Consider the following 13914-nt stretch of genomic DNA (forward strand, 5'->3'; position numbering starts at 1 on the left):
CATTGTACAATGGCACTCTTGATTTCTTGGCATTCTCTTTGAAAATCAGGTAATTTTTGCTTAGGAATTGTGTGCAATATTTAGTCCACTCACTACCCTGAACTGAGATTAAACAACTGCTTTTGTTCAGCATCTTTTTGGTGGCTGTTTTTTCACAAATTGAATTCCATCTGAGCACATTCATAGCTGTCCAGCAGATCACACTATGGCCATGAGCATTTTATTAAATGTCAACAAAGACTGACACTTCCTTTGTAATAAATAAGCAGATATTGAAGTTCTCACTCATTTAAGTCTGAATTCCTGACAGTGCTGACATATAAACAGTAATGCACATAGTGGATTATATGTTGGAAATGAGAATTTAAAAACCTGATAGTAAGAAGTTTTGGACAAAAGTAGAAGTGCAATAACAGACTTTTAAAAGTGCAGTAACACTCTCCTCAATTTAGTGTCAGTCAGTGGTATTTTTGTTGATATTTCTGTTTGTCTTTAGCCAAATCAAAGTCAATAATGCATCTGTTTTAATAAGGACAGTAATTCTGACAGACTGTACTGGATTCCATTTAATCACTCTGGCAATGTCATGATTGAAATAGGAGTTTTATTTATGAAATTTGAGGCCTGTAGAGGACCAATGTGATTGTACTTTGCTATAACAATGGTCATGATGTGGCATTGCAAGCACTGCCAAAATTGTGTGTGGAACATGACTTGCTCACTTTCCAAAGCAATTTCTTTTATTACAAAGACATATACTTTAGTTTATGGGAACAGCCCAATAGCAAGGCAAGACAAATAGTTTTCTGTGGATTAGGTGGCTTTTCTTAAAAAAAGAAAAACTTTAAAGTGCCAGACATCTTTATCTACACATCAGTTTTAATTTTCAGATGATTCAGTTTTTCTGGTGTCTGTGGATGCTATTGTTTCATCTCCTGGACTTTTAGTTATGTGACAGTTATGTGAAGTGCTGTAGGACTGAGTGCTGCTTGATGGGTCATTTTGTAATTACTCATCATTATCCTTTATTATTTTATAATTGGCTATTTCATCAAACTGCAGTAACAGGAGAACTAAACCTGATTTAAATTTAGATGGGTGTGCTTAGACTTGCAAATGAGTGCCCAGCTTTTTAACTCATGGCCCTCCTGGCTGGTGTTTCTAAAGTTAGTTGTGTGGCACAAGAACATTGTGGTTGTAGTTAGAATAAACCTATTTATTCTATATATTCTATATAATATTTCAAAAGCCTTATCTCTCACAAATTAGGATGTCCTGATACTGTAGCCACTAGCCCTGCTTGTCATACAGCCTTGGATTCCAGTGGGCTTATGATTGAGTCTCAAACAAAATACATTCTGTTGGAATACTTTATATAAAAAACAATCAGAATACAAGGCCCAGGCCTGGTTCTGTTTAAAATAACAATAACTGTTCATCTCTATCTATTTTGTTAACTGTTCAAAAGATAGTAAGCATGCTTAGATGGACAAATATTTTCAATATTTGTTTAAATTATTTGAAAGTCAGGAAAGTTTTTATAGAACAATAAATTTACATTTTAAATGGTAAGAAACCTCATTAGGAGGTTTTGCAAATGCTTGTTCAAAGACATTATTGGATGACTGAAGTGCTCCAGACAGAGCTTTGGAACTTCAATGTCCAAGATCACTGAACTGCACAAAGCTGCTTTCTGTGCAGTGACAGCTCTTACCAAAAGCTGTTAAATCTGTGCTCTTGCTTGGTATCTACTTTACATTCCTTACTGCAGGTGAATGAGACAACACATATTTATCATTGTTCTTTTTCAATGCCTTAAGTCTTTAAGTATTTAGAAAATGCTTTCCCTAGTTTAGCAATCTTGGAAGCCACTATTATGGCATTACAGAGATAGTCTTGATAGGAAAGACAAGAATTTCTTTTCAGACCTGCACTTTTCTGAATGTAGTTTAGAGTAGCTCTAGTGGAGTTAATGCATTAGAAAGTTGATGGCTTTGTTTAAATATCTTGTGTGATGCTGTTTCAGTGTGAGCAGGCACAAGGGCAAGCTCTAATACTTTATGTTGACTCCCAGCTTTAGTCCACACAAAACTCCTGTGCAGAAAATGATGTTACAGATCTTACTGACTTTACTGACGTGTTACAGAATCTTCTTGTCTTTGTATATATCCTCAGTCTGGAAAGAATAATGCTGTCAGGAGAATGTGTAACGTTGTTTTTTCTTGCTTATAGCAAGCAGATGAGACTCTGGATTTTGAAGAACAGATCCTGGAAGCAGCTAAATCCATTGCAGCTGCTACCAGTGCCCTTGTGAAGTCAGCTTCAGCAGCCCAGAGGGAACTGGTGGCTCAGGGAAAGGTGGGTAAACAGGACATGTAGCAACAGTACTGGGGGAAAGCATCAAAAATGAATATAGTCTCCTAAAGGTTCTGTTAAACAGTAGGAAGGAGCTTTGGAATGACTAATGAAAATGTAAATTGTTCACTGCTCATCACAATACATGGCCCAGACCTGGTTCTGTTTAAAAAATCCCACAGTTACATTTATTTCAACCTCACAAGTGTAATCAAGTTCTTGACTCCTCAAATTATTCAGTCATGGGGAGTTTTGCTGTGGGGCTTTTTCACTTCATGAAGATCTGTGATTGAAGCTGGTAATGTACAGTCCCACACAACAGTTTGGGGATCCAAACCCAAATGTCACCATGTCCAATACTGCTCTGGGCCAGAACAGCAGAAGGCCTCAGTAATTGTGCCCTCAGTGACTTGTGATTCAATGGGGACACAGGCCTGCATGTCAGTTCAGGACATTTCAGTGGCTGTGCTTGTAGTTATTGCTGCAGGCGATGGAAGGCGTGTTTACAGCACATGACATCCTTTTGGTGTGCTCAGAATTGAGATTTTTGTAAATCATTTCACATCCATCACTATTTTTCACAGTCAGTATACTCTGCAAGATAAAATCTAAACATCAACCAGGTATGTTGCCTGTGAGAACAATTATTATAGGATCATTGTTGTTGTATAGCTCTGGTTCCCATTTTCACCTGACTGTTAGCTCAGAGCAGGCTCTGTCATGGATCCCACAATCAGGCTCTGCTGTCTCTTCAGCCTGGGCTCTGGAAAGCTTGTGCTTTTGTTTCTAACAGAACCAACAAGCACTTCATCTGTGCTCTGCTTAAACATATCTGTTCAGGGGATGATGAGGCAAGAAAAAGTTGAAACCTAAATACTTTAGGGGTTTTATTATAACTGATTTTTTTTTAAGTTGCATAAGTGTCATCACAGCCATGAGAGAACATATCTTCTGTTTATGTTGATGCTGTACTTAATGATTTGATTTAATTCCCTGGAATTCTCATTATGCTTGAATGCCTGTTTACATTTCTTTTAAAACACAAGTTTCTGGACCATGTTTACATTTCACATCTTGGAGCTTCTCTCCAAAAACCACCCAGACCCATGCAGCTCTGGGTATGTGGGTCTGGCAACCAACTACAGGGTTTAACTTCATTGCTTTCATCCAATATGGGAAGAAAACTGTCTCCAAATTGTTGCTGGTACTGCTGATGCCAAGAACACTTCAGTGGAAAAGCCATGCAGAGAAATGAGCTGCTCTCCTGAAGTGCCATTATTGGGTATGAAGGCACGTGGGGGCTTCCCTGTGCAGCTTTCTGATCTTCTGTACCTTCCCACAGTGCTCAGAACAGAAGAGATGAAAGAATAATGTAAATTCAAATGTATTATGGAGACAGAAGTAAGTTATTTTAAAGCCTGGGACTTAAGGAACTGCTGCTTCAGCTGTTGCTTCAGCTGTGGTTTCAACCACCATAGTCAGCTAATTACTGGTTATTCTGGTAATTACTCCTGTGTGTTCCAAGAATGGGTCAGCTGAAGCAGTACAGTAAGCTGGACACTTCCTGAGCAGGCAGATGTGTGCTGGAAGCACAGTCACTGTGACAACTGACTTCCAGTTGGATTTTCTGCTCTTGAATGTGCTGGGCACAGTCACAGGTACAGGTGTTTGCTTTTTTCATGGATTACTGAGTGCCTGAGACAGAGCAATTGTATTTTCTGTTTTCTTGTAAGCCATCTCTGAACTGTTTTTTCAGGTTGGAGCAATCCCTGCAAATGCAGCTGATGATGGACAGTGGTCTCAGGGACTTATTTCTGCTGTGAGTAACTACTTCTCTTGAGAAAACTGGCACATTCTCTTAAGAAATAATATCTGTGAGAATACCCAGTGGCTTTTTTTTTGCTGCCTTCTAGGCCAGAATGGTGGCAGCTGCAACCAGCAATCTCTGTGAAGCAGCAAATGCCTCAGTGCAAGGCCATGCCAGTGAGGAGAAACTCATCTCATCTGCCAAACAAGTGGCAGCTTCTACAGCACAGCTGCTTGTGGCTTGCAAAGTGAAGGCTGATCATGACTCTGAAGCCATGAGGAGGCTACAGGTACCTGTGTTTAATTACTGAGAACACATGTAGTGCTGTGTGAACACTGTTTCAGCACTCCAGGATTATGCACGTGTTCAACAAAGTATTTCTCTAAGTGCTAAGATTGTGGTCAGTCTGCCTTTGTTCCTAGGAGTCAAGAGACAGCAGTTGTAGATAGAGCATTTCTAAAATGGACAATCATTGTTAGACAAAAATAAGAGGAGAATCTAATGCAACATCTCAATTGAGGTCTGAGTGAGCTTCTTTACGTAAAACTGGTTCCCTTTTATGTTAACATCCATTTCATGTTGGGCTTCTCTCAACTGCTGCTGAATTACCACTGTGTTTTGATGGGTAAAACGTAAAGTCTCTGGAGGTTTTGTTTGAGGATGGTAATTTTTAAAATGACCACAGCCTTCTCTGCAGGCTCAGCCTGGAACATACAACTATTTCAGCTGCTTTTTTTATACCACCTTTGGTGAACAGTGAAAATTCCCTTTTTTCTTGTACTTGCACAGCTGCTACTAATGGACATTCAGTGCAACAGTTCATGTATGGCTGGGCAGAATCAAATTCAACAGAAATACATACGACAGAGTATCTCTCTGAGCATGAGGAACTGATGTTATCATTTTTTTCAAAGTATAAACATGGTTTAAATATTTAGGAGGGAAAAAATATATGACTGTGTGAAAAATCTACATGTTTCTACAGCAAACAGTGGTATGTCATAGGGGAGTTATAGGGCTGAGATGGTTTTAGTGCTTTACAGTCAATCCATGTAGATTGACATTGCCAAAGGGTGTGGGGAAGGTGGCAGTAACTGGAATAATGCAATTTGCTCTGTAATATCTAGGTGCCAAGATGGGTCTGAAGGAATTTTAAATGCAGAACAAACAATAGAAACAGGAAAAATTCAACTACTAGAGACTTTTCTCAGCTCTGACAGGAAATTTGGGGTTCTCAGTCATTGTGGGCAAATATTATTAAATAGACATCAAATGTGAGAAATTGGAAGGGAATGTGAAAAGGAAACAAGCCCAAGCATGGACTGAAACTGAACTTTGCCATTTTACCAAGTTTCATTTTAGTCCCAGAATGAATGATGAAAGGAAGAGCAGTTTGCACTTGGAAATCATGTCCTTTATCACAGCAAAAACAATGAGTTGATGTCTACTAAACATTTTTTCTGGTGGACATGCCAAAACTACTGAGACTTTTCAGCTGGCTTTGCCCCAGCAGAAATGTTTTCCATAGCTTTAATCAATAGGTTGGATTGAGGACTTTGAGTGTCTTGGTTTTTTCCTTCATACCCCAATTTGAACTGCATTTCCCATGAATGTAAATTTGGACTGCACTGTTACAGAATCTTCCAAAACTTAATGAAGCAATTGGAAATGTTTCCATTCTTTCTGGATGAGCTCCAGGGTGAGCAGAGTAAATTTCAAACAATTTATCCTTGGGACATCTCAGTTAGGAAGACTTGAAAGTGAGATGCAGCTGGAAATATGGGATAGGAAAATATATATATATATATTATAAAACAACAAAATATACATATATATATATATTCAGGCAACAAAAGAAATATTTTGTAGAAACAAAAGATATGTATTACAACAAAAGATACATATTACAAATATTTGACTGTTTCTCTGAGAATTTTTAGGAAATAAAAGTTTAAATGTGAGATAACCCTGGCTGTGTAAGTTGCTAACTTGCCCTGATTAAAATCCATTAATTTAAAAAATTTATTGTTTTATAATATCTTTATACACTAGTTTTTAGTTTCTGTTCTTCTCAAAAACAAAAGTCTGATCAGTAAATTATAAATTATAATTTCATCCACTGCTTTATTTCAAACTGTAGGAAAAAAATCTCATTTGTGACTTCTCCAACTTTCAGCTTTGTAAAGAAAGGAATTTTGTTTTCTCTGTATCACTGATTTTCACAGATTAATTTGCTTTTCCCTGGGCAAAAAAACCCCATACCTTTCCTGTGCAGTCAAGCAAAGATGTTTGTTTTGATGTTCAGACAAATCCATGTTAGTTATTTTCTTTTTACTAAATTTCTTTTTTTTTTCCTCCAAGGCTGCAGGAAATGCTGTCAAGCGTGCATCAGACAATCTTGTCAGGGCAGCCCAGAAAGCAGCGTTTGGAAAAGCAGAGGATGACGACGTTGTGGTCAAAACAAAGTTTGTGGGTGGCATTGCTCAGGTTGGTACCATCAGTCCAGAAATAAAAACCAGCACAGAAATGAGGGGTGTTACAATGTCCACCTGCTGGACAGATCTACTGAGAAATCCATGATCAATTACTTGAAAAATCCATGATCAGTTACTTGAAAAATCCATGATCGGTTACTCGAGAAATCCATGATCAATTACTCGAGAAATCCATGATCAGTTACTTGAGAAATCCATGATCAGTTACTTGAGAAATCCATGATCAATTACTTGAGAAATCCATGATTAATTACTTGAAAAATCCATGATCAGTTACTTGAGAAATCCATGATCAATTACTCGAGAAATCCATGATCAGTTACTTGAGAAATCCATGATCAATTACTTGAGAAATCCATGATCAGTTACTTGAGAAATCCATGATCAATTACTTGAGAAATCCATGATTAATTACTTGAAAAATCCATGATCAGTTACTTGAGAAATCCATGATCAGTTACTTGAGAAATCCATGATCAGTTACTTGAGAAATCCATGGTCAATTACTTGAGAAATCCATCAATTACTTGAGAAATCCATGATCCATTACTTGAGAAATCCATGATCAGTTACTTGAAAAATCCATGATCAGTTACTTGAGAAATCCATGATCAATTACTTGAGAAATCCATGATCAGTTACTTGAGAAATCCATGGTCAATTACTTGAGAAATCCATGATCAGTTACTTGAGAAATCCATGGTCAATTACTTGAGAAATCCATCAATTACTTGAGAAATCCATGATCAATTACTTGAGAAATCCATGATCAGTTACTTGAAAAATCCATGATCAATTACTTGAAAAATCCATGATCAGTTACTTGAGAAATCCATGATCAGTTACTTGAAAAATCCATGATCAGTTACTTGAGAAATCCATGATCAATTACTTGAGAAATCCATGATTAATTACTTGAGAAATCCATGATCAGTTACTTGATGCCTCCTTATCATGGAACCCCTGATATAAGAGCAGTGATGTCCTGTGTGGTAGCTGCACTTCTCCACTGAGCATTTGCTGTAAGAGCAGATTAAATGAATAAATCTTTTCAGAATTCTCTCATGTACTTTAACTGTTCCCAAATCTTAATGAAACAATGATTTTGCATGTATTTAAGCAAAGAAATAGAGAAGGAGAGATAAGAACCAATGAGGCTTTGTTGCTGTGACCATAATAATTATTGGGAAATAATAACAATATTTAAAAGATTTCAAGGCTCTGAGGTATCAACTTTTAGATTCCTTATAATGAATGAAGTACATCATATACTGTACATGCTACTTAAAATATACTGGGCTTGATTATTTCTGCATGTCTGTACTGCTGTCATTTTTTTTTTGGCATTCTGAGATGCAGGAAAATACTGTGGATGCCTGCATGAGGAGAGTTCAATTTTACTGTCAATCAGATACTGTGTTAAGACATAGTGCTTATTCTACATGTTCTAAACCTCCACCTTGCTGAATGTTGGAAGAATGCAGAACTGTAAAATTCAGAACTGTAAAATTCATCATGGATGCATGGTACAACTAAGGTGGTAGATTCTTTTTTTCTTTTATTCAAGTGGAAATAGAATACTTTTCTTGATGGCCTAGTCCTGGCATCTGGAAAAATTTGAGCAATTCCTGATGAAGTCATTGAAGTTAGGTGCTTCTCTGGAGAATGCTCACATGGCCAGCTGTGACTGTGGTGTCATTAGGGAAAGAAATATTATTTTACACAGTATTCCTTGCTGTTTCTGTTTTCTAGATTATTGCAGCCCAAGAAGAAATGCTGAAGAAGGAGAGAGAACTGGAAGAGGCAAGGAAAAAACTGGCTCAGATCCGCCAACAGCAATACAAATTTCTACCCACAGAGCTGAGAGAAGATGAGGGTTAACTGTTAACCTGCTGAGATTTTTCTTCTTTTTTATTATTTTTTTTTCTTTTTTTTTCTCTTTTTTTCTTTTAAAGAAATAAGCTAAAGGGGGACAGCACATTGAGAACTGCTCTGACAGCATACTGATAAGCCAAGCACTTAGCTAAATAAACTGCCTGTCATAGCTTTGGATGAGCAGAGGGCAATAAACAATGTTCTTTCCCACCTGCTCAGCTGAGGTGCATGATGATCAAACAATGGTACAGTGTTAGGTTCATCATTCCTGTTCCTCCCTTGATTTGTATCTCAGGAGAGAATGTTTCACTTTTTACTAAAGATACTAAGTCAGTATTATTGTCACTTTCCTGATGCTGGAGGTATTTATCAGTCCTTGACTTGTTCTAAAACATTGATAAGATTAAGTAGGAAAAGAGTCAAGAAGTGTTTTATATGATAAATATCCCATGAGCTGGTGGTTGTCCCCCAAGTACCCTTGTAAAAAGAAGACCAAGATGGAGAAGGATGTATTGCTGAGTGGAGAAACACACACGAGTGTGGCTTTGAAGAAGCCTGTCCTCTTTCAGTGTTATATGGCTGGTTCACCCCAAAACTGGAGGAATTGTCTCTGCAGCTGTTTGCACTACTAGTATTATTCCTTACCTGATACCAACAAGCTTCTGCTTGTGCAGTATTTAGGTTTACATAATGTGGCAATAGCCATTCTTTAAAGAGCTCAAAAAACAAAGAAATGGAAACCTTGTCACTGCCTCAATAATAGCAGGTTCATGAAAGAAAATGCTGTTTCAATTATATACCTCTAATGTGTGACTACTTTTACAGTATTATACACACATACACATGCTCTAACATTGGACTGAATCGTTTGCATTTTGTTTTTTAATTGAAATTATCTGGTTCGTACTGTGGTATTTCTGTTAGAATGTATCTCAGTTAAAAAAGGGAAATGCCCAGTACAACAAAAGACTATCACAACTCTTGTTATTATTTTAATAATTACATTTATAATTATTATGTTTTGAAACCTGTGGGAATTGTAGGAGAAAAGAATAAGTGATTTACAAGTAGATTTACAATTTTTCCTGTAATATATTTTTTAAAAATTTGGACTCTAGAGAGTTTGTTTTCACAGTTGCTATTGATAAAAAAGTATTCACCAAGGAATTGCAGAGAAGGAATAGCAGCAGTCTATCAGCAGTCTTTGTGCAGAAAGGTACAGTATGCTCTCAGTATCTGTTGTGACCTAAATAGCAATTTGGGTAGAGTAACATATTTTACTATGTCAAAAAGAGAACACAAATCACAGCAACTTTAAGTAGCAAGAGCTAAACTATTTGAATAACTACAGAAACATCATCTTTCCTAACAGTAGTTTCCAACTCCTCTCAAGCCCTCCTAACAACAATGGCAAGTCTGTTTAGGTCAAAGGATGCTGCCCCTGCAGTCCTCCTGAAGGCTGGGCTGTCCTTACATCCAGCCAGGTACGTTCAGCTGAGCCTGACCTGTGTTCTGTGCATCCCCACCTCGTTGTCCTTGCTGCAGGAAATACCTGTCTTGTACATCCCCAGTAACCCCCAATGGTAGCTCTTCAGTTTAGATAGTGCTAACTCCTCATTTAAGTTACCTGCATGAGACAGAATTATCAGGAATTTTGTTACACTAGTACTAAATATATAGCAAAAATCTGCTAGAGAATTAATAAATATTGAAGTGTAAAAAGGTTTTTATTGTCTCTTCTCTGATACTGACGTATTTCAGATTCAGTAGAGTTGCTGGAAAATCCACGATCATGAGGAAAATAAACTGGTGTATCCCAAATGGAACCACTGGCATTGACAGATGTGCTGTGATGTGTAGGCTTGTGTGTAAATGCAAACCCTGTCCTATCAGAGATGTGCAATTCTGAGTTCTTTCATTTGCCACTTCAAGACAATTTAGGTTTTTGTTCAACTCACTGTGAACAGTGTCACAGTCTGGAGTCCTCCACCAAGAAAAAGGCTTTCTGTAAGTCTTTGGGCAGAAGGCTAAGCTGGTATTTATTGCTGTAAGACCTGAATAAAGACTGCTCAAGTGATGGGGATTTTCTGCTGCTGTTGGTAGGTTCAACTCCTTTGCAGCTTATGCCTTTCTTTTTCTTACCTGCACAGCTTCAGTTTCTGATCTCTTTCAGAAAGATCTGCAAGACAGATTTGCTACTACTTCCCTTCCAACCTGCCTTTAAGTGTTATTTGATCTCATTAAAGCATGAAGAAAGATGATGCTGTCTTTAACACCATGCCACTATTTTATTGTAGGGATAATACTGATGTAATATACTTCAGTCAGGATGATATCTGCCAGTTTGATATAAGCCAAAAAACCTTTTCAAATGCAGCTATGTATGGAAATGATATAGCTAGAAAACTTTCAGTATGTAGAAGGTAAGAGCATGTTCAAATTGTGCTCCAGAGAAAAGTGTTTGGGAAGTCCATTTTAGCACAGCTATTTTGAGACTTCTCTGTTCTGATTTAGTGCCCCCTCTTACATGACAAAGTATTTTTTCCTTAGCTCACTGTTCCATGGAGGAACCACAGTCAGGTGAATAGCTGAGCTGGACAACTGAAGTATTTTTTTACTCAGAATTTTGGGTCTTCATTTCCCAACCATTAAGAGAATATAAGGTCATCCAAAGTCTTTCAGCTTTTTTCTTGCTGTTATAATTTGCAGTATCGCTGAAGTTCACATGTGAACATCTGTGGAGTTTGGAACCAGTCCATCCATTTCTTTGGCATGGGAACTTGCAGCAGGAAGTGACAAATTGGAGTAAGGGGTAGATGCTAATTAATAAGAAGGACAGATGTTTACTTTGTTCTGTTAACTTGTGAAATGATGAATGAGCTCTGTTGTATCTCACCCTTCTTCATGTGGAATTCACTCTGAGAATTGTATGCAAATTAAAAACAAAATGCCTCAAAGTTCTTTGTGTACAAATAGTCTAATGTCATTTCCCCAACTGTTCAAAAATTGAATATTTCATTGCTTGTCTAAACTTTTATCCTTCAGAAGCCTCAAAAGTTAGAAAAGTTCTGAAACAGAAATTGAATTCCAGACTTTTTTGTATGTCCCTTTCCCTTTGATTTTCTGCTTGTTCATTACTTAATTGCTAATGAAGGGAGGAGTACATAAATCTACAAACCTCCTCAACCTAAATATGTTGAGATCATGAGTGCATTTCTGGTTTTCATCAGTCCTTATCAAACTGATAAAATATTCAGCCCAGGAGTATGGCATTTATCATCCTTACATATTTTGTAACCTCTTGGGGTTTGGGTTTTTTCCCCTTTTAGGAGTGGGCTTGGTTTAGGGGCAGGTAGCTTACACTGGAAATTTTCTCCTTTTGTAATTGCATCATGGTTAACAGAGAGAATGATCTGCCCAGAATTGTAATGATTTCTGAAACCTGCATTTCCATATTCATGTTACTTCCATTAAACACATTGTGGTTGGTCGTGGTAATGGAACATCACATTTCTGTGGCACAGTTAATGATGCCAAATGCAAAAACTGTTTAGTCACATGAGTCACAACTCTGCCACAAATTGCCCTCATTTACTGAGCTGTAAGTGCCATTCTGACACTTTTTAAAAAACAAAATGCAGTATAAACCCCTGTTTTTTTTTCCAATTATCACTTCGTTGCAGTGGAAGAACCTTCTTGAAGATAGTTTTGAAATTTTATGCTGAAGTTTCTAGGCGTTTGAGCTCTCACTTTAATGTCTTCCTTTCCTTTTAAGTTTTAACCTCAAGAGAAGTGCATTGAAGTTTGTAGTCATGCTACCATGTAGAGTATTTATCTGGCCATAAAAATAAGTAATATATTTTAGTTTGGTCTTCACCAACAATAAGCTCCTTGAAAGATTTTCCTTTTCCTTTTCCTTTTCCTTTTCCTTTTCCTTTTTTTTTTTTTTTTTTCCTTTTCTTTTCTTTCTTGTTTCCTTTCTTTTCCTTTTTTCCCCTTTCAGGTATTTGTAACTTGCAAAAGATTATATTGCTTCTTAAGCAAAATGAGGCTGAAGTTGCCTGTGAGAGGTTAAAATTACTTGCAAAGGATTGTTTTGCTCCTTAAGCACAATAAGGCTGAAGTTGCCTGGAAGAGGTTGAAATTCCCAGGTGACAGAGAGGAATGTTCCATTTCAAGTTCTACTGCACAGACAGAACTAGGAGTGCTTATTTTATGATATCTTTGTATCAGGTATTCTTTGAGATTATTCAATATCCATAAAGTAGAGTACATGTTAAGCACACAAATATATGGAAAAATCAAACACCAGTTATTCAAGGGTGCTGGATACTTGGTGTTGTTCAGGTTATTTTGGGGGGAAGGCATGTTTTGCTTTTATATTTTAATGATTTACATTTCATTCAACGTTTTTCCATGTCAGATATAACTGTGTGTAGGTACTCCAGGTTTCCATAGGAAAACTGTGCCAGAACTTTGCCACTGCTCAGCTGCATTAAAGTACTTTGATGTCATTACCAGAGGAGGTTGTTTCTGGCATAATTACACTCATGTCAAAGTGGGATCTTCTGGGCATTCTGTGTGCTCATCAAGAGGCTCACCAGATGTGGATGTTACACCTCTGATGATGTGATGGCTTTTTTCACTCATTTTTCATGACAGAAACAAGCCTGAAGAAGCTCCTTTTTAATGATGGTTAGCTGAATAATGAATTGAGGAGCTATAGAGGCCCTAGACATGTTTTAGGCTAAAATATTTTCAAATATCTGTGAAAAGAGATGCTTTAAGCTACTAAAAAAAAAAGAAATTTAGCAAATTTGCTGCCTGTTTGTATTTTTGGTGTAGCACAATTTTAATTTGTGTTCAGAACATTCTAGGCATTACTTTAGAGAGTCTAGGAAAATTAGTTCTTTTTGCTTGCACCGTATTGCCTAACCACAATGTTTGACATGCTTGGATCCCTTTTGACCTTACCTTTCTTTACAAGTCTGTTTGCCTTTGCCTTCCTCTTATCAAATTGGATTTTTTCCCTCCTGGAATATCTTTTATCAATATATACACTTCAGTTTTTCACCTGTGCAAGTCAGTTGTGTTCAGTGTGGCAGAGAAAATACTACTGTGTGGGGTTTACCCATACACTGCCTAATTTGGATGGTGTAAAGCTCATCTTACAAACATGACTTTATTTCCATCCTGCTTATTTTCTTGAAGTATATTTATTTATTTTTAAAATGGGTAACAAGGGCTGCTGACTTTGTACCATTCCAAAATGTCCACTGTGAGGGTTTATCCAGGTGAAGGAGGTTTCTTTTGGCACAGTTACATGTAACAAGTTCTGCTATGAAGTTAACCATCTCTTTATTAAAAAATACATGGAGCATT

General features: G+C 37.2%; 1 protein-coding gene across 4 annotated transcripts in view; it reads left to right on the plus strand.

Annotated features, from left to right (window-relative positions):
• TLN2 (talin 2) overlaps positions 1–11489 on the plus strand; it is a 143606-nt gene extending 132117 nt beyond the window's left edge. For all 4 annotated transcript variants that reach the window (XM_063169273.1, XM_063169271.1, XM_063169272.1 and 1 more), the window contains 5 exons: positions 2233–2358; positions 4112–4174; positions 4269–4451; positions 6524–6649; positions 8410–11489. In XM_063169273.1, the coding sequence (XP_063025343.1) occupies positions 2233–2358; positions 4112–4174; positions 4269–4451; positions 6524–6649; positions 8410–8538 (627 nt within the window). In that variant the 3' untranslated portion in view covers positions 8539–11489. The remainder of the gene's footprint in view (positions 1–2232; positions 2359–4111; positions 4175–4268; positions 4452–6523; positions 6650–8409) is intronic.
• Positions 11490–13914: the final 2425 nt, after the last annotated feature.

This window comes from Melospiza melodia, chromosome 15 (assembly GCF_035770615.1).
Source record: "Melospiza melodia melodia isolate bMelMel2 chromosome 15, bMelMel2.pri, whole genome shotgun sequence".
Lineage (NCBI taxonomy): Eukaryota > Metazoa > Chordata > Aves > Passeriformes > Passerellidae > Melospiza > Melospiza melodia.